The 27,778-nt window shown below is 38.2% G+C and overlaps 1 protein-coding gene across 1 annotated transcript; it reads left to right on the top strand.

Moving 5' to 3' along the window:
* Positions 1-133: 133 nt before the first annotated feature.
* Positions 134-16,849, top strand: PACSIN2 (protein kinase C and casein kinase substrate in neurons 2; the record flags this gene model as incomplete). Its single annotated transcript, XM_009876754.1, has 9 exons — positions 134-290; positions 1,038-1,273; positions 1,970-2,125; positions 3,234-3,409; positions 5,710-5,830; positions 7,971-8,095; positions 8,831-8,947; positions 9,906-10,102; positions 15,021-16,849. Coding segments are annotated over 9 exons (1,398 nt in total), but the record flags the coding sequence as incomplete, so codon positions are not given.
* Positions 16,850-27,778: the final 10,929 nt, after the last annotated feature.

Below are 27,778 nucleotides of genomic sequence, written 5' to 3'. Positions count from 1 at the left end.
TGGATTAGATGATCTCTAAGGTCCCTTTCAAGCTAGGCCGTTCTATGATTCTATGCAACAGTATTAATGTTAATTGGAGATTTATCTCGTTTTCAGACTCTTCAAGCAGAAATCGTTATTTGTCTCTTTATAGGTTGGAAATTACAAGCGGACAGTAAAACGAATTGATGATGGGCACAGACTTTGCAATGATCTTATGAATTGTATTCATGAACGGGCACGAATAGAGAAGGTCTATGCTCAGCAGCTTACAGAATGGGCAAAAAGGTGGAAGCAGCTTGTGGAAAAAGGTAACACATTCTGATTTTGAGCTCTGAAAGCTTTCTCAAATGAAAGAAAGAATAATATTTTTGTATATCTTTTGTTTTGGTAAGTACAAAGTAGAAATGTTGTACTTTTTAGCCTATAATGGAGCCTTTGCAGAAGGCTCAGTAATGTAAAGCTCTTCTCGATTAAAACCAAAAAAAGCCCTGTTTGTTTGCTAATTTGCTTTTCTTACTGAAGCAAATGGATCATGCTTCCAGCGTTGAAGTATCCAAATAAATTCAGTTCTAGAGAATTGGTTCTTTCTAGGTAACTAATGGTATAGAAGACACTTTGAAAAGTGTTACATAAATAATAAGGGGGCAGTGGTTGTGGGGGAAAGATAAGTAATAGAAGAGTTAGGCATTGCTGTAATGGAAGACTATTTTGATACCATTTTAATATATTCTGAAATAGTTTGTCCTTTCCTGGTTACCCATGCTTCAGAAGGTATGTTGAGAAATTGAAAGCGGTTTAAAGAGGAGCTAATAGGTGGAATACTGAGAATCATTGTACGGGGTGAAGGAGGCCAGACTAGACAAGTATTATTTCTTCTGGTATAAAAATTTGTAATACTCTAAATTTATTTGAAAAGAAACTGCTCCCTTCTCAGGGTTTATGTCAATATTGCTATTTACAAGTGATTATAAGACAATAGCTTCAGGTAGTTTCTTGGGAATATAAGTTCCATGTGGGTGATGGTTACTGAGAATGATACTTTCTGTTGTGTTTAGGCCCACAGTATGGAACAGTAGAAAGGGCTTGGTGTGCTTTTATGTCAGAAGCTGAAAAAGTGAGTGAACTACATCTAGAAGTAAAAGGTTCATTGATGAATGAAGACTTTGAAAAAATCAAGAACTGGCAGAAGGAAGCCTTTCATAAACAAATGATGGGAGGATTTAAGGAAACCAAAGAAGCAGAAGATGGATTTAGGAAAGCTCAGAAACCCTGGGCAAAAAAGCTGAAAGAGGTACAGCAGTAGATTATGTATCAGATACCCTGTGTTACACTATATTAATGTCTCAAATCTCTATATGGGAGTAAACTCCCAATTCTCTCTGCTGGACCCTCCTTTCTCAAAACGATCTCTTGCTTTCTGTCCTCTTCTGTAAATAAGTTTGTTTTGTTTTTTTTTTCTCTTGAGGTCTCCTAATCTTGGTGGCTTAAGTGAAATTTAGAAAAAGTGCCATTTGAGTTATCATTTTAATAGTACCTGATTTCATACATTTGAAAGTTCTGAAATGTTCTAAGAAATGAGAAGGGGAAAAGTATTTGTGGTTGCATTTTTCTTGTCAAGCAACATTATTTTTAAACAACCTCGTAGAAGAAGGGAAGCAGGAGAACACAGACGTGAGGAAAACACGTTCTATTGGGCACTTCCTGTAAACTTTTTCTTGAGTCTGTTCCATGCTTCTCTGTGTGAGTGAGATTTCTTCTGTGGTGAGAGAATGCTGGTTGATAAGTATTACAATGATTTCCTTACTTTGATTCTTGTGTATCGTTCATTCCTTGAATTAAATGAAAAGCAATTCCAAAAAATGAAAGAACATCCTGGAACAAACCTTGACACTTTCTTCATAGCAACATGATAATAAGGGTAAAGAATGCAGCTGATGGCTGTTGTACCAAACGGTCACAGATGCAAAGATTCAAATCTACTTTGTAGGTGGAAGCTGCAAAGAAAGCATACCATGCGGCCTGCAAAGAGGAGAAACTGGCTATATCCAGAGAAACAAATAGCAAAGCTGATCCAGCACTAAATCCTGAACAGCTTAAGAAATTACAAGACAAAGTGGAGAGAAGCAAACAAGATGTACTAAAGGTATGCTGGATGCTAGCATGCTGTTCATATGCTGTATTTTTAACCTACTGCTTGCGCGTATTTAAGTGTGCTGGTTTTTTTTGTTTTTTTCCTTCCTGAATGTGCTGTGGGCTGTAGTGCAGCTCACTTTGAATTATGGTCCTATACAAAAATATAAAGTTTCCTTCCAAGCCTATGTCATTGCCAAGTTCTCCTCTGAAGAATCGATAATATATTACCTTTATTTTGCGTGAGTACTTTTAGCAGGGAAGGAAGCAGAATAAAACAGAATTTCTAGGACAGAGTTCTACTCATTGAGCACTGAGGGTTGAGTTATTTTGCTTGAGAGGCTGTGAGAAAGATGCATGAAGCTTGCTGACAACATCTAAACTCGTAGGCATTCTTGACTGCAGAGTGCAGTTGCTTTAAATGCTGATGTCCCTTTAAATAAAAGTAAATACAGCTGTGGAAATGCCACTATATTGCCTTGTTTGGCTTATCACTTTAGTGGGCTGCTACTAGGAGACGTGTGTGGCTTTCTTCAAATACATCTTTTCCCTTTGAGAATGCTATTCTGTGATCTGGAAGGCAGATGTTATGTCGGGTGCAATCTTTTAATTCCTTTCTGAACCACTGTAAATTAGTGTAGAGTCTGAAGTTCTGTTTATTAGCTCACAGTGTATGTGATTTATGTTTGCAGAAAGGTATACAATGTTTGGGGTTTTTTTGCCCCAAACTTAAGAGTGCACTATGTGTAAATTACTGAAGGGGAAAAGGCAACACTTCAAAATTATTTGGAAATCTTTAAGTAAGAGACCTGTAAAATTTAAAGACTGCCTCCTGTGATTTTACTGTGTGGCTCCTTTTTGTTTTTATGTCTAGTATTACATTAACATTTGTTGTAGTTACTATTAAAAAGCCAGAGAAGAGGCTTAGAACTTAACTGTAACTGTTCTGCAGTTCTGTTAGATAATTCTCTTATCATGATCTAACATAGGTACTATGATCATGAAAAGAGAAAGCGTTCTGGGAACTTTTGCTCTAAATCTTGGCTATTGCTGCATTGATAAGTCTGTTATGTAGGATAGTAATAGAATGTATTGCTAATTGTTTGCTTTTTCACCCCCAGACAAAAGAAAAGTATGAAAAGTCACTGAAAGAATTAGATAATGCCACTCCTCAATATATGGAAAACATGGAGCAGGTGTTTGAACAGTGTCAGCAGTTTGAAGAAAAACGCTTACGTTTCTTTCGAGAAGTGTTACTGGAAGTTCAAAAACACCTTGACTTGTCTAATGTTGCGAGGTAAAACAGTGCAATACTTTAAAATGAATTCTTATTACTTTTCAGTGAAAAGTAATCCATACTTCAAGCAGATCAGAGTTTGGAATCTAATTTGTTTCTAATGTGTTGCTTCAATTTGTTTAAAGTGTAAATGAGAGAGCTCAATTCTTTGTTTTGACTGAGATCGGATTGGTATCTATCCCTAACATTTTCTAGTTTTACGTAACACTGTTAAATGAACCAAGAAACTCTTACTCCTTTTGTATTTTTATAATCAAATATGTCCTAATTAGAAAGTATTCAGAGCTTAGAATAAAAAAATGCTGGAGGGTTTTGGTGTATTATGCCTTGCATGTTTATTGGAGAACGAACTAGAAGTTTTTAGTGTAAGAGAGCACAAGCTTTCTAGCATAAACAAATTTATGGTTAAAATATGAGAGCCCAGTCTAAACTAATTAACTTAACCAGGAGAAAAATGTTAAAAAATCCATTGACTGACTGTCACTGAACTCTTGTCTATCTTAATTTTGAAGTCTACTCTTTTTACTGTAATATGCATGAAGTACAATCATGTACTTTGCTCTTTCTGCCTGGACTCTCCTCACTACATTCCAAGGATTCTAAACTTCTGCTGGGGAACTCAAACCAGAGCTCATACAGCTTGTGTTGTCAGATTGTGCAGCACATCATCAAACAGTACAGATCATTTTGATACTAAGCTCCTTCGGTTTGTCAGCAAGACAGTGGTTATAATGGTTTTGTTTTCTCTTGCATTTGTGAAGACAGGCACTGGAACACTTGCAGCAAATGCTGTAACACTAGCAGAATTTTACATCCCACTTTGTAACAGTGTTTTCATGTGTGTTCTGGTTGGCAATTCAGTTAAAATGAGACAAGTGTGCTCTTGGCTAGCTTCTCATTTCTGTGCCCTCTTCTGCTAGTGACAAAACTCTTATGGTAGTATATTTAGTGGAATTAAGGAGCTGATCAAGGTAACTTAGGGCAGAAAAAAAATCTAGTTTGATTTTAACCCTGATCGTTGTTCCAAACTGACTTGCACGTTAATGCTGGCACAAGCGAAGAGGGTGACATTGGGACAAGAACAAACCAAGTATTCATCTGTTTCCTTATCTCTTCCCCTTTAAATACACAGAGATAAAAAGTGTAGAATAAAACCCCAAACAGAAGGCAGATTTTTAACTTTCTTAAGGCTAATAACACTGAAGAGCACAGTCCAGAAAATAGCACTACCCTGTTTTCTACAGATGTAGATCTTCAGTTCATCAGTGTTCAATGAGTCATTAAAAATTACTCCCTGTCACAATTACATGCCTTTCTGTTGCTTAAATATATTCAGAGAACCACTGATGTAGAAAAAAAACCAGACTGCATACATATTAAAGCAGTTAAGTAATATAAAGAAATAGAGAAATTTGGAAATATATTTTGAGAAAACTTTGATTCCTTGACAATGTACCACTGATGGACTCTAATTCTAAATTTTGTGTGGCTTGGTCTGGAAGGATTTGCTCAAATTCTCTAGCTTGAATACAGGCTAGCAGTTCTCTGTGTTTTATTTTAAGCCTTGTTTGTACTCTGAGTTCCTTATTGTTTAGGTTCTCTCTCTCAAATATATATATATATATATATATATCAATTGTAACATGACTTCTTTTCTGTAAAGTACTTGTGAGAACTCAACTTTAACAAGCAACAATTAGACCAAGAAATAAGTAATAGTAAGGTTCTTTTTTATACTCTTTGATATTTTGTATAAATAGTACAGCTAGTCAAATCATAGAGTACCTGAAACAATAAAAGCAGTGAGCAGATGTTATACCTGCATAGGAAACTATTTGACCTGTTTAACTCTAGATTTGAGATCACTTTTTATAATAACTTACAATTCTCATTGGATTGACAGGAGTTTTCAGAGTGCTATGGACTTACCAAAGAAGAGTTTCTTTTGTCCTGCAGACAAGCTTTTAAATTCAAGAAACTTTGGTTGGCATTCAGTAGTTTAAATATATTCCTATGCAAATATTACTTTTAATGACAGCTATTTAAGTTACACAAGTGTCATAATTCTAAAATCCGGCAAGTCTAGATTTTATGTTTTTGTGAGTTTTCATCGAGATTACTCTTCCTTTTTTACAGGCAGTTAATAGGTCTGTCATAGTTTTTGAAAGTCTGTCTTATTGTAAGACTGGGGGTTTTTATTTCTGTTGTGAACTTTGAAATATTCGGCTTTTAAAAATCTGACTTGGATTTGCCATGTTTTGAAATGTTGTACTGAATTTGAAGACAAATTTGTTTTGCAGTTACAAAAATATCTACCGTGAACTGGAACAGAATATCAAAACAGCAGATGCTGTTGAAGACTTGCGGTGGTTTAGAGCTAATCAAGGTCCAGGGATGTCGATGAATTGGCCTCAGTTTGAGGTAAGGTCAGAGCACTTGGAACCCAAACTTGTTTTGTTTATTTTTTCATTTTTGCTTTGTGTCATATTCCTTTCTGGTGTAACTCTTAAATTCAGACTTCTAGCAGTATTTTGTTTTTGTTTTTTTACAAGTCATAGGAGTTTTTCTTTTCTTGACTTCCATTGAGCTCTCCTCATTCCCCTGACTTTTGGAGATGATTATATCTGGCATCTATTTAAAGACAAAATGGGTAAATCAGAAAATTCTATAGTAATAATTTTTTTTAAGCTAAAATCATCACTGAATAAATACACAGGTGTATCAACTAAACCACAGCTTGCTATGTTGTCCTGTATGTTTTACTTTTCTGCTTTGGTGTTCAAATTTAAATTTGATTTGAATTTCCTTGCTGCTAGGAGGTAATTGCAGCTAGGCAGCAAAGACTTTTTGAAAGTTTGAACTAAATACTTCAATCAGTCCTGGAAAATGGTGTTTATAAGTCTTTAACTAGTTTGTTTGATACTGTTACATTAAGAAAAGTTCTTCCTTTAATCAGGTGGTAATTTTATTTCTGAATGCCATCTCCAAAAGAAAGTTTTTTCAGGGAGTGCTCTGCTAGCTTAGCTTACATGTAGCAAGTACCAAAACGTGTCACTGCAGGTCACACTATATCAAATGGCTAGAATTGGGATGAGCTTGACCAGGATCCTGGGTTTAGTTAAAACAATTTCTAGGCATTAAATGAGTGGAGTAGAAGTACCAATTCTGGAGTGTTCACTGTTCCTTTATTAACCGTAAGGAAAAATAACACTTTTAAGAAAAATATTGAGTAACCTTTGATTAGAAGGTTTGAGGAAGAAAACTGCAGAATTTCTTTGCTTGAAATGCTGAACTACAGTTACTTCAGTGCGAGGAAATTGCCATCCTTTTTCATAAGCATAATAAGTAACAGATAAAATACTGTTATTACTATTTCCTAATTAAGTTTTTTCTCATTTACATGCTACAAGGATGACGTAAGTAAAAAAAAAAAGTCATGATCACATGAGTATGAAATTGCATTATAAACTGCAAATATGCTTAGGTCAGTGGTCTTTAAACTATGGTAACTCAGAAATTCAATATGTGTTTGTGCGAAGTTAAAATAGTGATTATCTCTGAAAATTGTCCAGAAGTCACTTAAGACTGACTGTACTATATGTATATACCAATAGTGATAGCAACTCACAAAATCTTTGCTTCCTTTTAAAAATATTTATCTCTGTTTGCTATACAGAAGATAGCATTCATCTCCTGACTTTTTTTTTTTTTTTTTAAAAAAAAAAAGAACCCTACCTTTAAGGCTTCTGAGATGAAACATGCCTCAGCATTGGATATTTGCTTGCATCCAGTTTGTTCTCTGTTGGTTCCTGCTTTGTATCAGCATTTAGCTTAGTTTGATTTGATATGCAGAAGTTATGTTTAGGTCTCATCATGCCTGTCTGCTTTCTGAAACATCTGAATGGTCGAGGACATCAGGGAGCAAGGAGTACTTTACAAATGTTGTCATGAGTCTTGTCAACAGTTGTGTTGATTTGAACCTTAACTCCTATGGATGGCTTTTAAGGACATTAAATCTCACTAAATCTAGAGTGAAGCACCTTAAGACCTCAAATCTTAGGAGGAGAAGTGATAGACAATGAGTTTAAAAATTAGCTTCTTCATAGGTCATTCTTGGAGCACTTCTGGAAGTAAGCCCTGTCTTAGATTATAATACTTTTTACCTGAATGTAAGATTTACCTTTTTTAAGCCAGATGTCTTAGCATTGACGGAAACAGTGAGCCCTCTCAGTGTAACTTTTAAAGAGCTGTATTGGCCAACTTCTTTGATTTCTCCAGTTGTATGCCAGATATCTGGTATTTTAAGTCTTTTCAGGGTATTCACAATACTAAATAGAGAAGTATGGGTAACCTTGGGATTTTGCAAGTAGCACAGATAACTTCATCACTGTGATAGGATCTAGATAGGAACTATAACTAAAGAATTTAGAGTCAGTTATCTTTTTAGTAATTATTGGTACTGTTTTGTGTATAAATGCATGTTCCATAACAGTCTGAAAATTAAATGTGATAATTACTCATTCAGTTAAATTTCTCAATTACATTTTGCATTAATTGACAGGAGTGGTCTGCAGATCTGAATCGCACTCTCAGTAGAAGAGAAAAGAAGAAAGCTTCTGATGGAGTGACTCTGACTGGTATTAATCAGACGGGAGATCAGGTTTCACAGCCTAACAAACATAGCAGGTATTTTATGGGTTTTTTCATACCTAAAAAGACCATTTGGAAAAGATCGTTATCTTCAAGTACGCTAAGCTCAGTAAGCCTGGAAAGTCACTGTCAAACCAAATATTAATTATCTGTGAGCATTTGTAGTGATGTATTTCTGCAGCTCAGAAAATATTTTGGGAATTATTTTCTATTTTACATTTCTCTTTTCATTTGGAATTAAAAGAAACCAAATGTCATGAGAAATGGAGCTTTCTGTAGCTAATCTAGTTGTCAGTCTGTTGCTGTCTTCACATCTCTAGACATGAAGATCGTAGTTTTGAAATCTTACTTCAGAATTCTGGATGTGATTAATACAAAACCGTTAACATCAGCTACTTTAGGAGGGAATGAAACTGGCTAAAAAAATTGCACTGCTTTTTATTGCAAGCAGTAAGAAAAAGAAATTATGATCCACAACAGATATAAAGAAATTATGATCCACAACAGATATTCTAATTAGGGAGGAATGTATAGAATGTGAGACTTCCCAAATTTTCTTGAGTCTTATGCTACACTTGATAGATGTTTTGTTGTTTTTTGTTGGTTAGTTGTTGATTTTATTTTTTTTGTTTGGTGGTTTTTATGGGTTGTGGCTTTTTTTTGGCTGGAGAAAGGGGTCTGCTAAGAAACTACTTAGTGAGACACCGATGACAGTGGTTTTTACTCTGAAACAGATAGGGTCGCCATAATGCTCTTTCTTTTCCAAATTAGCAGTCTTAGTGTCCAGAGTAACACAGTGCAGTCAGTACAATCAAGTTACAATCCCTTTGAAGATGAAGAAGATACTGGGAGTACTGTCAGTGAAAAGGAGGACAATAAGATCAAAAAGTTGGTGAAATGTTGTTTTTTAATTGTTTTCACACTTGCACTTCCTCTATCCAAGGTTTTCTATTTTTGGTTTCTATAACACTATGCTGGTCAGTGCATGAAGTCCTTTCGAGCGGTTGTGTAAGCAGCACTGTGATCTAACTTGTCTTTCTTAACAGATGCCTTATCTGTTGCCTTGACCTTTGGTTTGAAACGACTGGGGTTATTTCCAGTTGCTAACAGAACTGCTGTTGCTTTTTCCTTTCCTTTAGCAGTCCTATAAAATATTGAAACTGATGGCTTTTTTTTTCTAGTGAAACTGCTTCTGGAGCTTTATTGCTCTGTGCTCTTGCTGAATAAATCTGTTTTTACAATTGTTTTCTTTTTGTTTAGGACTTTCTCAAACAGGTGCCTGTTGCTTCAGTATGCACACCTAGGGATGTCATACCACTCTCTTAAATGGCATGTGCATGCTCAGCAGTGAACTTTTCTTTAAATGATCAAGTTTTTTGCAGTATAATGAAGTTTCTTTACTGGTGGATTGCAACATAGTAGAGACACTGAAAGCTAGCAGGAGTACATAGAGATTTGGGAAAAAGTTTCTGCAAAACAATTTAAATGTCTTATAAACCAGTTAATTACTGTTATTTACTACCACACCTTTTACCTTTCTGGAGTAAATAATTCCACAGATTATATAGCTTTCTTGATAGAGCCATTTTTGGATTTTGTGGGGAGGTTGTCTTTGAGATCTTTTTTTATTTGCCTTTTACTAACTTTTATAAGTGTATTGCAAGAATATTTATTTTTTTTTGGTAAGACATTGTCAGCTAAGTATAGCTGAGAAGATGCCATAAATAAAGTTCCAAAACTGGGCCTTAAAGAGGAATTTAAGCTTAGTTAGAGAACTGGTATCTTAGTGGTATTTCTAGTGTCCTATTTTAGGAGCAGAAAATAACAAGTTAAAAATTGTTTTCAGTGTTAGCAGCTATGAAAAAAACCAAAGCTACCCTACAGATTGGTCTGATGAAGAGTCCAACAATCCTTTCTCTTCCACTGATGCAAATGGAGAGACCAATCCATTTGATGAAGATACCTCTCCTGCAATGGAGGTGAGAGTACGTGCACTCTATGACTATGAGGGCCAAGAGCAAGATGAGCTCAGCTTTAAAGCTGGTAAGTTTACAGCATTCACTCAAAATATTTATCAAAAGGAGAAAGGAGGGAAGAGTTTTTTCTTCAGCTTTTATTTTCTCAAGTCATGTGTTTCTCTGAATGTGCAACTCCACTTACAGGATTCTAGTTAAAAACCTGTTTGAAAGCACTGGCTTCTGATCTGTTTGGAATGTGTTGGAACGAATCTGTTTGGGATATTTTTTTTCTTACCATCTTGTGGTAAACAAAATGAGCTGCAGAATTAATAATCCTATCTCCTTTTCTTCATGACAGTAACAGCTACTGATTTTAGCTGTCTAGAAATGTCAAGCCTAGAAAGTTGTTAGTTTAAACGAAAACAATACAGTGGCTAATCTTAAAGCAATATCTAATAGACCGATATTTTTTTTTTTTCTGTTTAAACTGGAAGCATTCCTTTTTTGGCCTCCACTTCCTTACAGTGCTAAATTTTGGTGGTAAGGTTGAAAATTTGGTCACAGACAGGTGATTTGTTCCTCTCTTTCCGTCTCCTTTAAGTGTATGTTAAATGCAGTGTCTTCTACCTCATTTTTCATCTTACATTGTATTACTGTACACTGACTATACTTTAGTATAGTTGAGGGAACAGAATAGAGGCAACTGACAGGAGACACCCCTGCAACAGTATGTTTCCACACATGGCTGCATGCCATGGGTGCTGCTGCCCTCAGTTTGCCTGGGCTGGTTCTACAGCCCTTGTGTGCTGAGCCAAGTGCCTGGGCAGCCTACTCAGCCCCCGCAGCAGAAGTTTTTTCCATAATCTGGCCAGCCCGGAGGCAGCACCCTCTAGTGATGAAAGATGAAATCTACACCCTGTCGATGCTTAATTAATTTCAGCCGATTGTTTACTGTCGTGCCCAGAATTACACATGAAAAGCTTACTAACCAGGAATTCCAGAAAAAGATTGCACAGGTCGTTTAGCACAAGCAAACAGAACTTCAGCTTGTGAAAGTGAGATAAGCAATCTCATTGATCTTGTCTCTATTCCTGTTTGCTTGTCATTTCGGCCCTTCTGTAACGACAGAATTTGTAAAGGAAAAATAGGATTCAAGTGTTGAAAAGAAGTTTGAGAAAACTTCTGGGTTTACTTCCCTTTCAGATGGAGTTTGTAAGAAGTATGCTGCTTCTACACTGTATACTATGGGTACTAGACGGATGTTGTGGCTGAAAGTTAATACAGTAAAAAAGTCAGTGCTGTACCTAACCAGTGAACTGCTGGACTTCCATTCCGCTTATGGGTAGAGGTGGTGCTCAGAACAGTGTATCCCAAGATCATATTCTAAATGCAGTTTGTGGTTTTTAAACCAAAAAGCCCCACAACTCAGGTGGTGATGCTCCTGCTTTTCACTCATTTCTCTCCATTTTTAGTAGTGCAATTCTGTACATCTGATTTTCTTCCTCATAGACAAGTATTGTAGGCTTCCAGAGAGGAGGAGTGGGTTGGTTTGTCCATTAACTTTGCTGAGTTTTGCCCTGACATAAGGACAGTAGTAACAAACATCTGGAGCTTTCTTGGGAATGCACAGCAACTATAAGCATTCTTCATTCTGTAGACTTTAACTGCTCCTTTTTTTCTCAGCAGGGGATGCAAGTATGCTAATCCTCTTGAAATTTATTCATTGTGCCTGTGAAGCAACATTATGGCATTCCAAGGGTTTACAGTAATGAGCCTTTCAGTGGCAAAAGTATGCAATGTTTATACACACAGATGTAACAGCTAAATGCAAGTTAGGTATTCTGTGCTGTAGGGCCAGCTGTGTGACTTGCATTAAAATATTTGAACCAAGTGGTTCTCACTGTGAGGTCTGTAGAAATAAAGTATAGGAAGTATGAACTGAGATGTACGTAGACTTAATGTAAAAGTAGCTTTAATACCTTTGGAGGAAGAGCATTAAGATGCATTCTAATGCCAAATTACAGATTTGTATCAATTATAGGAAATCGTGGGAAAGGGATGACATGTTTAGACTATGAATTCCCTTATAGAAGCTGAATTATAGAATGGCTACAATCGAAATTACTTAGTTTTTAGGAGGAATTATTAGTGTGACTATGTTTAGGCTGAACATACAAAAGACTAAGGAAAAAAAAGTTCACCAGTCATGCAGGAGCCAATTTAAAATGTACTTGCTCCTATGCTTCTATGTAGACTATGCCTAGACTCCTAAGCAGCTGTCAACTGAGGATTAATGCATTTTAGGGATTGGTTTAAATGTATGTGGATACTCTCAGATGGGATTTCCTTGGATATTTAAAGAATTTGCGTACAAAGCTTTTGTGATCACTTCTAGGTACATGCTGTAGAATACATGCTCTGCCTAATGTCCATTAAATGCACTTTAATACATGAAACTACTATTTATTAGTGGAATACTTCGTGTTCGTTTAGGCTTCTTTGACAAATAACTGTGGGAGGCTTATTTATATCTTATGAGAGGCTTTATAATCATAACAGAATAGGACATTACCATCTACCATATGTATATCTCACCCTACTATGTCTCTACCATGGCTGAGAATAAATAACTCAATACAGACTATGCAATATTGTCAAAATATTATTGTATATGCTATGTTTCTCACAGTTATTAGACTGTTTTCATTGTAACTGTTGTGCAGATGACACTTAAGAGATATTTTCATAGATCTCCAAGATCATGAAGTTGCCAAGTCCTAGCTGTTAATACAAGTGCAACTGCATGGGGACTTACTGTTGATGCAGTGTGGCTTCAATAGTAATTGTTTCACTCTTTATTAAAATACACTTCATAGATGTTGCAAGAAGGCTTGGAATTGTACGCTTTCTCATTGTGCAGCACTAGAAATCATGGAAAAAATTTTAAAATGTTTCCATAAGCCAAGTACAGTCCACAGTGCCAAACGTTTGTTTATAATGTTATTTTAGTAGTTATCTGGTAAACTTACAAACTAGAGGAGATAAAGCTTTTAACCTTTATCTAACAGAGGAGCAATAGAAGACAGGCATCTTGTGAAAATCTGATATAGCTCATCCATTTCTACCAAAGAATTTAAAGTCCCTGTGCTCTCCTAAATGATATCGAGACTCTGTATATTTATAGCTATTTGGGGCTATATTATGTGGTTAATATCTTCAGCATGTTTTTCTTATTGCTAACTACAGTGAAATGCAAATCAGTTTTATCTAGGGAAGTAATTTGACACAAGTAAGTTGTACATGAGGAAACAGTTGTTACTCAGTGTGGCCTTTTCTGCCTGGCTGGGGTGGACATTCACTTACTCATATACAGCATCTTGGAGTCTGCGGGCTCTCTAATGTCGAAGTATTTCCTGAGGATGTAGAAGATTAGATGTGCATGAGAATCAAAATGAAGTTATGTTACAATTCTTAAGTGTTTGAATGGATAATCAGTGTCAGCTTCTGCTGTGTAAGCTAGGAAGTAATTTCTGAGTTACTTTTTCTGGAGCTACAACTGTACATCAGCTTCCAATGATGTACAGCTAGAGCAGTAAAAGAGGAGATTAAATCCCAGTCCGTATGCTTCTTAAAAAGATTAGGGAAGGAGGGAGAGAAATGTAACAAAAAAGTGTAAGGTAGAAGATTCCTTGATTTTTTTTTTTTTTTAATTTTTTTTTCTGCATCACAACGTAGCAGTGATATACTGAAAAGCTGCAAGTATAATTCAAGGGAATCTTACTGCTGTCTCTTAATTTTTATAGCATTTTCCTCCTTATATTCTGTGAACTCTTAAAAGAGTATATATTTACAGTAAGGCTAAAGAAACTTTTATTGCATTTGCAGTGGCATTGACTGTTGAGGGTCATAAATGTAGGATTATTCTGCTTGTGTAGAGGTAGTTGTACTATCCACAAGGATCTTTAGATGTAAGAGAGTCTTTGATCTTGTAGTGAAATAACACTGTATTTATCTTCAAAAGTTTGCTTTCTTTGTTGTGCATTAAAAAACACTGTGACGTTCTTGAAATGTGTCGTGATTTGAGCTAAATAGAACCAATTCTCTTCAGTGATTTTGCTTTTTAGCTCAGTCTCTAAGAGACTACATTTCCTGAAGATAACAGCCTATTTCTGCAGACAGAGCCTGCTACTAGCAGTGATAACACCTGATGTTTTATAGTTACTCCCAGGGATTAACAGACAGAAAGGTTCTTGCTTATATTTATTCTGGTAATGACCAAGCTTACTGCCGGATCTTGTGTGCCATGTTGGGGATGCCAGGAAGTAAAAGGGGTCACAAGGAAATGAAAGGTTGTACCTCTGGGTTTGAGTGGAGGTGACCAACGAGATGTGTCTCATTCAGTATAAAGCTGAGGGATCAGGGCAGGGTAAGCCTCTTCTTCAGTGGCCAGTGGCCGAGGAGGACTTTCTCTGTTCTTTTTGCTGCTGAGCCTGGGACTTTCCTGATGCCTGCCTGCTCTGCAGCATCAGTGGTGATTGCTGTCAGGTGGGGTTATTGGTTTTGTATATATTTCATTGTTTCCTTATTAGTACTTTTATTGTTTATTAAAGCTGTTTTAGTTTTCTTTTCCAATCCATAAGTCTCTCTGCCTTGTTCCCTTTCCTTTCATGGGGGAGAGGATTTAGAGAGCATCTGTCAGCATTTAGTGGCCAGTCCAGCCCTAACCCGCAACCAAATGCCATCTATGTAATGTTTTAGTTTCAAAGTAGAGCTTGCTTATATCTTCCTGTGTTCTTGAAATTTGGGGGCATTTTATCCCATGTATAAATCTGTAAGTGGTATTCTTAGTCTCAAAAGCATGAAGAGCAATGAAGAGAGGTGTTCTACTGGGGCCTAGGGTGGGCAGGGGAGGAAAAGTGACATGTAGGTAATTGTCATATTATTATTTTCTTGGTGTTACTTAAAAGGTTACAGTTTGTTGATAATGTTCCTTCTTTTTTCAGGGGATGAGTTAACTAAAATGGAGAATGAAGATGAGCAGGGCTGGTGCAAAGGACGGCTGGACAATGGACAAGTTGGTTTATACCCAGCAAACTATGTAGAACCAATCCAGTGACAAAGGACAAAGTGAATACAGAAGTGTTACAAAAGCTCCGTAGGCCTGTACAGTATATATTTAAAGCAAGAGGAAGCTGAATGGTGTATAGAGTGTATATATTTTAATGATAAGGTGAGAGCTTGATACTGAAATCATAGTGATTTGAAGACAAACGTTAGAAATAATAACTCGTCACTGTTCTCACAACTTCTGCACAATGCAAAGGAAAGGGGCTATATTGAAAAAAGTACAACAGGAAAAATACTTTCTAAGCTTTTTCTTCCCACATGGTCAGTTATTGTGATTCCAAAACATTTTTGCATTTTCTATGCTTGTGCCTCATCCTACCCTAGGTATGTGGCTTACGCTCACTTTTGTTTAATCAGTTATTTTAAGTGACCTTCAGTAACTTGCAACTTGAATTTTAAAGATTATTACAGTTAATTTTCTATTTGTCTGTAGTGATGTCTGAAAGATGCAGTATTTTTTTATTTAAATGCTATGTAGTTAAGCACCTTTTTGTATGCTTGGATTTATCGATTAATACTTAAATTATGTCATAGATTTAGTCACCAGTTGACTGAATGAAAACTCTTTCCATGTTGTAGTAATCTTTCTATGTTGTCAGCATGGCTTGACATTGTAAAACAGATACTGTATTTAATAAATAGCTGTTACGGAAGGTTATTTGTAGCAGAGATATCTGCAGATGTCATGGGTTGGGATTCTATTATGAATGTGATTTATGCGGTTTGACACTTAAACTGAGAGTTTTCCATCTAGATCTTAAATGACGTTCAAAAGAAAGACAATTATGCATAAGCCCCAGAGTAGTAGCTATTTCCAGCAGGAAAAAAAAAAAATCTCCTTTAAACTGCTAATGATTTTTGGGTTATTTGAAATGTTAAATCTGTGAAGATTAATTTTTTGAACAGAGAAGACTGTAAAATAGACTAAATGCTTTTTATTAAGAGTCTATCTATGTTGTGTATATGTACATATAATTTGATAGTCCAAAATATAAAGAGCATGGCTATTAGTTATCCAGCCTTTTGATGTTAATAAGATTTAGACTGTTTTAAGAGTTTAAATTATAGGTATATTTAAATCTGCTTTCCTGCCATATTCATTACTGTACCATAGACAAAGTATTCTGTGATTAGGTTTTCAGAAGTACAGTAAATACACTAACATACTCAGAATCAGTATTTGTGGATCAATTTGTGGGTCAAAATATAAACTAGATTTAGTCTTTACATGGATTATTGTAGCAGAACACTGTAAAATCTACATTTGTTTGCAGTTACAACTCGGACATCTGTAATCATATGAATTATTATGCTTTTGTGACATTTAAAACTGGGTTGTAAAATTACAGCAGATCTGTCTTTAAAAAAGCCCTAAGTTTCAGGTAAGTACATATGTTATGTTAGGAAGCTACACTGCAATGAAGCTAACAAATCTATTTTGAGGTAACTATAAAACACTGTTGATAGTCTTGGACTTTATTGTTTGCTTTTTGAGCTTATACATATATTTAGTCATCATTTTCAATGAATCAAAATGTGCAAGCTTAGAAAGTGGATGTATGTGTGTGTCTGTCAAGAACTTACCAACATAATTGTTCATCCAGAAGATGGTTACCAAAATTGTCAGGAATTACTGGTTTGGGTCTCTGTATTGTAAAATATTTTAGAAAACAATAAAATCCGTTAATCTCTTAGATACACGGAATGCACCTCTTACTGTGTCAATGTATGTGAAAAAAGTCTTATGAAGCAGATAATCTGTGCATTTCATAGCAACTAAAGGTGAAAAATACCTGCATTGTCTTAAAAAAAGCCAGAAAGAGGAGTATGACCTCAGTGGCACTGTGCCGTTAACAAAAAAGGGCAGGTGCAGTGCAGAGAGGCTCTTGGCAAGACGTTCCAACAAAAATGTTTTTTGGAAGAAGAGGAGGAGACCTTGTCTTTTATGAATATGCAGAATCTAGTGTGATGCTTCTTTCTGTGGTATAGTCAAGCCTGGTGGAGCTCAGGTGAGCACCTAAGCTGGTTTTTTATAATATGTGAAACTTTTTCTGCCTTTCTTGTTAGAGTTTTCTTGTTGAGTAGTGGTGATCAATGCAGCAGTGTTTGTGATGCCTAGCTGAAAGTTCTGTCTCATGTCACCCTCCCCAATACGGCATCTTTTAATCAAAATAAAGTACTAGTTCTTTATGCTGGATGTGCAATTTGGTAAAGGCACCATAAAATCCGAGTGAAGGGGGCCAAGGGAGGTTGCTATAAAGCAACTCTGCATTCAGATAAGGTTACTCTGGCATTGGAGCTAGTCTGGAAAATGTACAAAGACTGATTTTATGCCTTCCCTGTTCAAACTGTTAAAATGCTTAATTAGAATATTTTCCCCCCATTTTATTTGAAGTTAGAACCTGCCCTGTTGCAATTTATGGCAATTGTGTATCGTTCTGCTGTGCTTGGGTGATGTCTGGCTCTGTGGCTTTACTACTCACCTTGTAGGTGCTGGAAGGTTGCTGATAGGACTCGCAGACTAATCTCTTCTCTAGGCTGAACAAGCCCTGTTCCCTCACAGAGCAAATGCTCCAACATTCTGACATACCTCCACTGCACTCAATCAAGTTTATCAGGATCTGATACCGAGTGTGGATGGGGAGCATGTCCAAAACTGGACAAAGTCTTCCGTAATAATGGGTAGCAGAAGCTAATGTCAAACTTAACGAACTCTAAAAAAATAAAAAAGTATTTTTGAGAAGTTATTTGACTGCAAATAAGTATAAATAATAGGTCTTATCTTAAGTGCTTTAAATTCTTAGTATACTTAATTTCAGTAAGACGTTTGGGAGACAGGCTTTTGAATATGGTCAAATGAAAACTTGTTTCATTTCACAATCCTGATTGTGAGTGGACAGCTGTTTACTTTGCACAGATGAATTTGGTTGAGAATTTTGCTTTAAAAACATGGATCTTATCTCATTATCCAGTATACAGAGTTTGAATATACTCATGGTAAGCAAATCTAAAATGAGAATGTGAGAGACTTCTAGAGGCTACCTAGCCCAGCTAGGGAAACTCAAAGCAAGTTAGAGAAGGTTGTTCAGGGCTTGTCCAGCAGAGTCTTGAACAAATTTAAGGATGAAGAGTCTGCCACCTCTTTGAGCAGCCTGTTTCAGTCATTCATCACGTTCACTGTGATGAATTTTTGTTCTCACATGTATCAGAATTTCTCATGCTTCCTCTTGCAGTGTGCTTGTGTGCCTTTAAGAGTCTGGCACTATCTCCTCTACACTTTTTGTTAGGTAGCTTTAGCCTGCTGGCCTCACGTCTGCTAACATAACCTGGTGTGCTGTGAGCCACCTTTGCTGCAAGGACATGCTGCCAATCCATGTTGTTCACTCAGATCTCCAGGTCTTTTTCTGCAGTGAAACTTTTAATCCTGTTGGTGTCCAGCCTGTCCCGCTGAATGGGATAACTATGTACAGGTGCAAGACACTGCATTTGCCTTTTGTGTTCATGAAGGTTCCTGTCAGCCTGTTTCTTGAAAATTCAGCTCCCTCTGAGCAATGGTCCTCTATAATCTCTATAATCTGCAGGCTTGTTAAGAGTGCATTCTGTTCCATCATCCAGGTTATAAAGGCATTAAGTAAAATTGGCCCTAGTATCCATCCCTCAGGGTGTCAGTCAGCTTTTGTTTGCCCAAGCACAACCCTTTGAGCCTGACAGCCCAGACAAGTTTCTATCCAGTCTATTTAGTCACAGGTTTGTCTAAAGAATACTGTGGGAGCCTTGCTAAAGTTAGCAAAAGTAAGTAATGAAGCCTGTTGAGCAACAGTAGAATTTTCCTTGTAAATTTATCCTGGGTTTAAGCAGCTATGCTTCTCTTTCACAGGCTTAAATTTATGAGGTGTAAAAGGAGACTGATGCTCAGAATGTAATTTCTCCCCATCCTGTCCCTTCTGTTTCCTTTAAAATTTTGAAGGAAAATAATATGTTTCTAAACTTACTGGTGTATATTTGCTTGTACTGTTTGAGCTCCATGAACATGCCTGTAACCTCAAACATGTTTCAACCTTACAGCATGAAAATACTTTCTATTTGCATAGCAATTCTTGAACATTTTGAAAAGACATAGTGCCTTGTTTCACAAAAGCTGTTGACTTTTTAATCTGGATGTTTGCAGTGATCACTTAATAGATTAGGTGCTTTGTCTTTTTTCAGTGTAATATTGGTATTTATTTCTAGTAACTGATAACACTAATTCATCTGGTTGATAACATGAATTCATCTAGTTAAGATGGAATATCAAGGTAATCTTTTCAGGAAAATAACAGGCTGTTTTATTAGAGAAGGTGCACAGGTAAGATCCTGATGCACAATACAAAGTAATATTAAAATTCCTCTTAAGCTGTTTCTGCTGAAGCTGAAAGCTTCACACCAAAATTTCAAACACACTTCCCCAAATTGCCTCTTGATTTACTTGTAAACTATAATATGAACATATATATGATACTCACTATACACATATAAGCTGCCAAAAATAAAGCTATACCCTCAGTGTAATTAACTAATTCATTGCTATTATCTCTTGGTGAGATGTTTGATTTTTATTTTTTTTTTTGTTCTGATATCTTTTTTTTCTTCCAATTATGTCTTTATTCATAACACTTGCAAAGCAAAAAAATAAGTCAGACTTCACAATTGGAGATAAATAGAAATACTGAGGCTTCTAGTAGGAAGTCAGAGTAGACAATGAGTTAGTTGTGTACTAATTGATATCATTTGAATGATATTTAAAATAAAATTTATTAGATGTATATTACTGTAAAACAAAGAAGAAAACGGATAGAATAGTGAATAGTGTACTGCACGTTGAGTATCCAGCAGGACTACCTCCTGTACTCCTGGAGTTGCAAAACTAACATTAAGATTATGTAATCTTTCTCCAGCCTTTCTGGTTTGGCAGAAAGTTGTTCATTCACCTCAAAGCTTTCTAACTGTGGCTCAGAGCGTTAGCTAGTGGTCAATTGGAAGAGCTGCAGATTCTGTTCCTGAAATGAGAGAATACAAAATAATCTCACTTTTCCTGGAATGCTTTTACTTCCCTGTTTTGTTGGAATAAACGCATAAAGTGCAATGTCGGAACTTGAGAAAGGTTGTGTGGTAATCACTGCAGCAGACAACACCACAGGTGTGTTTGACACCAGGCAGTTTACCTGCTATAGCTCATTGTGTATCGTTATCGGTCTGCTTTACTTGCTTTCTCCTGTTAGAAATTCACATTCCTGTGTGATGGCATATTAATCCTTTTTAGCCCAAGATTTCAAAAATACTTTAGGTGCTTCCTGAACCTTCCATTCAGGAGAGAGTACCTACATATGTCTGAAGATGTCTGTCCACATCTCAGAAGGTATAACCTCTAAGAAGGACTGTAGGAGGTGAGACACGGTCTGTGCCAGCAGTGTGTAGTGGCTGCCCTGGGAAGAGTATTAGGAACAGGATGACATATTGTGATACCCTTCAGCCATATTTTTTGCTTTCAACCATCTGTGTCTTTGGTCCTATGACCAAATTTCATGGCTTGAACACCCCACTATTGTGCATGCAGATCTAAATGAACTAGTTCGGAAAAGAGAACCTGTAATCAGTTCCAGAAAGAGTTAGTAATGCTTTTTCTTGAGTTGCTGGTCCTGACCTCATTAGAGAGGCTCAGACTGTTTTTTTTATTTTGCATTTGACCTTTGAAATCCCCTTGCTGCTTTATCTGGTCAGTTAGTCCTGTACAAGATCCCTTTGCAGCTGTTCTGTTAATATCAGTAGACTGCCACCTTTCTATTTGCGCTTTTTGCAAATAAATATCCAAATCTACAAGTCCAAGCATGAATCCCTCTGAGAGGGGCGCTGTTAATCTCCCACTTTTTATTACTGGAGTAACAGATTTATTAAATGATCATTTCCTTTATTTCATGGCAGTTTACTTCAGCTTTTATGAGGTACATTAGCAAGAGCTCTTTCAAAAATCCACGTCACCTATGACCTCAGCTAGATCACTTTTCTACATGACCCATGAAATCTCCAACCTTGTGAGGTAGACAAACATACCCATTGTGAAGTACTATGATGATAGATATTTCTAGAATCCCTCTGCAGAAAACACTGAAATTTGATTGCTCTTTCCTAGATGAAATGCTACCATGTGGTAAATGTTAGGTAAATGTTAGGTGGGTTTTGCAATGGGATGCTACTTCTGCCTGTAGTTTTGCAAGTCCCTTGTGCTGCTAATGTAATATGTATACACACAGTTACCAGAAAAAGTATGTGAACCAAACCTTTTGGAATTTCATGGTGTTCTACATTAATTTATCAGAAAGTGTGATCTGTCATCTAAGTCAAGAGTATTGACAAATATAATGTGCCTAAAATAATAACACAAAACCAATTCTGATTCTCCATGTCTTTGTTGAACACACTTACTCAGCATTCAAAATGCTACTGGAAAAAACAAGTGAACCCTTGGAATCATGACCTGGTCGACTTCCCCCTTAGCAGCAATAACCTCAACCAGGTACTTCCTGTAACTATGGATCAGAGCTGCACATCCTTCAGGAGGGATTTTAGCCCATTCTTCCTGCCAAAACTGCTTTAGCTGTGTCACGTTCTTTGGATGTTTCATGTGTGTGGCTCTCTTCAAGTCACTCCATAGCATCTCTACTGGGTTGAGATCTGGGCTCTGACTTGGCCACTCCAAAAGGCAGATTTTGTTTTTTCTGAAGCCATTCTGTTGTGGATTTGCTCTGGTGTTTTGGGTCATTGTCCTCTAGCACCACCTGACATCTACAGAGTTACAGCTGATGTACAGACCCTCTCCCATTATCCTGAAGATTTTTTTGATACACTTGGGAATTCCTCTTCCCCTCAACGACTGCAAGCTGGCCAGGCCCTGATGCGGCAAAGCAGGCCCAAATCAGGATGTTTCCCTCCACCGTACTTTGCAGTTGGGATGATATTTTCATGACGCTATATAGTGTCATTTTTACACCAGATGTAGTGCTGCATGTTCTTTCCAAATAGTTCAATATTTGTCTCAGTCCACAAAACATTTTGACGATACCACTGTGGAGTGTCAATGTGCTTTTTCACAAACTTGAGGCGTGCAGCAGTGTCCTTTGTAGTAAGCAGCAGCTTCCTCCGTGATGTCCTGCCATAGACAGACACCCTGCTTGATCAATGGTTTATGTACTGTAGACTCATGAACACAGATAGTTAGCCAGTTCCAATGATGACTTCAACTCTGTGGCTGTCACTCAGGATTGTTTCTTTGCCTCACTGATGAGTCTTCATTGTGCTCTTGGGGTCATTTTGACTGGGCTCCAGCTTCTTGGTAGAGTAGCCACAGTCCCAGAGTGTCTCCATTTGTAAATCATTTGCCTAACTGTAGACTGGTGAATTGCTGAAGTCTTTAAAATCACTTTGTAACCCTTTCCAACTTTATGTAAATCAATAATTCTTGTTCATAGATCCTCTGAAAGCTTTTTTTGGTGAGGCATGGCTCACATGAACATACATTTTGTGCGGAACAACTCAAAAAGTTTGAGTAGTTTTTATCAGTCGATGTAGCTCTAGTCCCCACCTCCGAACTCATTTTCTTAACAAGATTCCAGGTTAACCTGACACCAGTTAACTTTTCTGAGGTCAACTCAAGGGTTCACTTACTTTTTTCAGTAGCATTTTGAATGCTGAAAGACATGGAGGATCATAATTGATTTTATGTTATTATTTTAGGCACATTATATTTGTCAATACTTTTGACTTAGATGATGGTTAGTTTTTTGACAAATTAATACAGAAATTCCAAAAGGTTCACATACTTTTTCTTGCAACTATATATATAGATATGTGTACATATAATGTGTATATATATGTGTAAATACAAACAGCTTACCTAAACACAACTGCTTGTTGAGTGGCAGAGGAATTGTTTGTAAATTAAGTATAGTAACTTTTTGGCTTTGTACTGGGCCATGCTGTTGAGATGTAGACCACTTTTAAGAGGGGCAAACTACAGGAAACCTCACCTGTTTGAAGTGGCTATGCTTCTTGATGTTATCAGTACAAACAGTGCGTTGGTGCTAAATAAAAATGTATTATTTATGTGTTGAACTGGTTTCAACCGGTTTTTAATGTAGTTACTAAACTTTGTTTCCATGTTGTGAGAGTAGGCATTTGGATGCTTGATCTTTCTGTTCTAGAGAAGAGGTTTTGTATATGGATTTTTTTTTTTTTTGTAGTGATAATGTGAGGGACTATGTTGTGTCTTTGAGGATGCGATTTACAGAGGGAGGCTGGTCTAAGACTTCTTGAGTTAGAAGTGTCATGAGGCAATGTAATGAAATTATATACAACATAACTGTGAGCAGTGAGAAATTTTGCTTAGTGTGAACAGGTTTTCCAAAGGACATCAAGCACAACTTGTATGTATCCTCTGGCTCAGAGGGAACCTTCGGCACTGAAAGGGTAATGAAGGTGTAGCTAGCATGACTTGGGACTGTACCTATATTCCATCATTTCTCAGCAGCAATGTGAGGAGAAAGCAAACAAGGGGAACCTTGATAATAGCTAGAGAACATCACTAATAGAATTTTACAGAAATAAAAGCTTTGAAGTTTGGGAATGGCAGCAAATATTTTAGAACTGTGAGATAGCAGGTGGCCACTGAACCTATAATTGCTCACAACTGCATGGAGATGCAAGTACCTATCTCTGCTTATCAAATCAGCCAAAGACCTAGAGAACAGAGAATTCTCAAGATCATTCTGAATGATTATCCTGCTTTGTATTCATATGTCCTGGTGGGACTGTCCAGCAAGATCCAGGAGCCTGAGGCTTTTGTTGTGGCAGTTAAATAGGTGAAAGTAGGAAAAAGTACTGGAACAGGTTGCTTTGCCTATGTTGCAGCACCTCACAGAGAAGCTCTGGCACACAAAAATTTGATGTCAACCAAGTATTACAGGGAGAACCTATCCATTTCGGGCCTAGCTTGGCTCTGCAGAGAAAGGAGGTATTAGCACAGAATCATTCAAGGCAGAGGGCCCTCAAAATGTTGTCATTCCAATCTCCTCCTCAGAGTGGGGTCCGCACTAATCTAGGAGCTGATTTCTGAGGGCTTTGTCTGGTTGGGCTCTGAAAACCTCCAAGGACAGTTTCCACGGCTTTTATGGGCAAACTGCTCCAATGTTTGATTTTCCTCATCATGAAGTCTTCTCTTCATATCAAACTGGAACCGTATTCTGGGTTATTGTAAGAATAAGAGCCCTTGATATTTGATCTGCAAAACAGCAGCACCCACCCACCATACTCTGGCATGCTGGCAGTGAATTGCTCTGCATTTGCATCCGATAGGTGGCTTACAATACGTACAGCCCTGCTAGGGAATGCTGTGCTTGCCAGTGTTTGTTTCTGAGGACATGCATAGAGCAGTCTTCCTCCATGTCTACCTTTGTCAGACCAGCTGGCATGGAAACAATTTTTAAATGGTTCTATATGCACTGGGAATATGAATACATGTATTTTGGACACTCCAAGAAACCACTAGCAAGATATAGTATTACTATGCTGAGGCATGACTGGGATAGGAGCAGTTGTGGTCCACTTTGCCACCACTGATGCTGTTCTCTGTGCCTTTCCTCTTTCTGCAATCCACTCAAACCACAAACTTGCTGAAGAAAAGGAGGTCCACCTCTATTACCTGGAAACATTCATCACCTTTCAGGGCTTACTCTGGTGGTTTACATTATTTACTCTAGTTTGCTTCTCCGTGGGGCTGGGCAAGGTCACCATTAGAGGGAGAACAAGATAGGGAAGCTAGTTCCAAAATTTCTTGAAAAAATTGGCATTCTTTCTCATGCACAAAGAAAACACCAGCGCAATGTGCTGTGAATAGTAGGTTTTTTTGTCAAGATGAAAATCTGTTGAGGAATGAGGATATAAGCAATGTCACACCGGGGGAGGGAAGTCTTGCTCACAGTGTTGGTCTGCTGGGTCACAGCGAAGACCTGCATTGCATGGATTGCCAAAGTAAATGACACTCCAGATGCCAATCTCCAGGCATGCTTGAAGGTAAGTGGGTTTTTTGGTGTTTTTATTTATTCAACCTGCAGTGGCCAGTCAATTAGGAGCACTGCCTTTTCCATGGTGGAGATGGACCAGCTCAGCCCTTCCTTCTACTGTTACCTCCACTCACTGTGTTACCTTTCTCCCGCAACCTCAAGGCTGCTAGAGTACGATTGCCTCCAGGATCTGCTTGCCTCCCTCAGGTTCATAAGCATTTGCTAAATGCATTTCTTCCATCTTGTCCAGGACACATCTTGTAGTCATGAGCTGAGCTTGCAGTCTGCCACCGAAATCCATCCAGTGTGTATATCCATATAGTTGAATTGTAACGTATGGCCTTAGGATAGAGGTGCTGTGTGAGACCAGGTAGGGTTTCTGAACGCTGCTCAGGGCTGATGCATTTCTTACTTTCTAGATGAAAGTGAGCTGTGTGTGAGGTGGCTCTAAAGAGCTAGCAGCTTTTTGATGTCCCAGTGCAGGAGCAGAGGTACTGCTTCCTGAAATAGGAGACCAGCAGAAGACAGAAGAACCAGCACCCCCGTGGTGCTACTTGCCTGTGCTTCCCAAAGATGCACTTTGGGTCTCCTGGGTTGCTGTAGTGGCAGGAGCTAGCTGCTCTTGTGTGGCATTGCCTGGGGAGGCAGCAGTGCAGCTGGGGCAAGTGTAAATATGACCATTTTAAGAGAGACAGCTCAATCTTCATGATGATCTTGTTTTTCTGATATTAGTTGTTCCAATCACCTGGCAAGTTTCGTTTTATTTTTTTAATAGTACTTTTAAAGCTGACATAATAGACTCTTTCTTCCGTTGTGGAATTTCGGCAATTCTTTCTCCCTGCAGGGCCAGCAGCTGTAGGCTGGGATGGCGATCCTCACGCCGTCAGATGGAATTTAGCAAGTATCTCTGGAGTGGAGTGCCCTGCAGGAAGCACCTACAACATGAGCAATGTCTCCCTTGTAAAGGGAGGACTCTTGCTAGGCATTCTTGATCCCAAGTGATTGTGAAGGGAGGTGACTGTATTTGTTGCTGTGGAATAGGCAAAACTTAAGCTTCTGGAGGCTCAAATGTTTTAAGTCTAGTCCCCATGTTACTCGGCTATATGCATAGAGATGGATTTTTCAATGGCTATCCTATACTTTGATCAGGATCCCTACCTGTAACAGTGCCAGACTGATAAAAATTTATCTGCAGTAAAGAGGTTTCTGACCTGCAGCCAGCAAATGACCATGCTCTGAAAATAAGAGTAAAATGCTCATGCGTTCAGGTGTCTGTCAGGATAACTAGGGACTGACTCCTAGTGATTGGAAAGACACTGGCAGGGTCAGGGCGTGCCTCTGAGTCGCAGTGCTGAGGGTCTGTCGTGGGGACAACACACAGCATGGTGCTCTAGCCGAAATCCCTGAACCAGCGCTCGCAACTGCTTACGGTGTGACTGCCTCACGCAGCGTTGCCAGAACCGTGGCGCTAACGGGTCTTGTCACGCTGAACAACTTCCCCACTGACTGGTAAGAACTGGAGGCTGTTAGCTTCTATAGGAGAGTGAACTTCTCATGCTTGAGGGTATTGAAGGTGCTGCTCAGTTGAGACTGAGGGGCCAAAGCCAGATTTTCATGCAAAACCTTGCACATGACTATTTTGGACCTCAGTCTGCAGCCCTGTTATTAACAGAAGGTTAGAGCAGAGACTCCAGAGATACCTTCCAAACTAGACTTTTCTGAAAGAAATTGATAGAATTATAGAAAATTCACCTTAATTCTGGTTGTTCCATGTGCAGAACAATGTGCAATCAGAAGAATAAGGGAGGAGGTGATACAGCCTTGTGAGCCTTGCTGATCTCTGATGAAGAGTGCTAAGATGCCATGCACTGAAGATCCGATTATGGATCATCTTACTGAGCCACAAAACTGTCTTTGGTGTTTTGGCAGGACCACCCTTAAGGACTTAGGACCTTTAGTTCAGTGCTGGCCATGGGGGACCCTGGAGTAGCTCCTGCAGGACTTTTGCAGTATCCTGGCCAGTGCTCCAGCAGAAGGGATCATTAGTTTGACATCTGTGCCCTTGGCGAGCCTCATGCTGCCCGTGCTAACCCTCCTGTAAGGTGGAGCATGAGGGAGAAAGCTCTGGTGGAAGGTCTCTGCATGCAACTAAGTTAGGTGCAGCCGTGTGGTTCAGGCACTGAAGGCTTTGGGAGTAAAGATGCCAGTACGTTACACAGTTCCTGGCTGTATTTCTGGTGCTCTGTTTCCTCTTCGTGGGAGGCTTTTCTGATGTCGGATTGACGACCTCAGCGCGCTGCTTTCGAAAGCACTCAAGCCTCGTCATCTTTTCATCTTTTCGATCTGCTGGTTGGGCACTGACTCATTAGCCCTTAGCTGTGTACTTTAATGCCAGCGAAGAGCGGGAACAACGTTTTCGAAGCAAAATTTTTTCCCAGAACGCTCGAAACCTACTCGTGTCTTCACGGGCGTAATAACGACGTGATTTTTCACCTGTCCCCAGGGGAACGTGGCTGCCGCCTCCTCTGAACGGAGCAGGTGCC

The sequence above is a fragment of the Apaloderma vittatum genome, unplaced genomic scaffold, assembly GCF_000703405.1.
Source record: "Apaloderma vittatum isolate BGI_N311 unplaced genomic scaffold, ASM70340v1 scaffold12899, whole genome shotgun sequence".
NCBI lineage: Eukaryota > Metazoa > Chordata > Aves > Trogoniformes > Trogonidae > Apaloderma > Apaloderma vittatum.
Note: the sequence above shows the minus strand (reverse complement) of the source record. Positions and strands in the feature narration are given on the sequence as shown.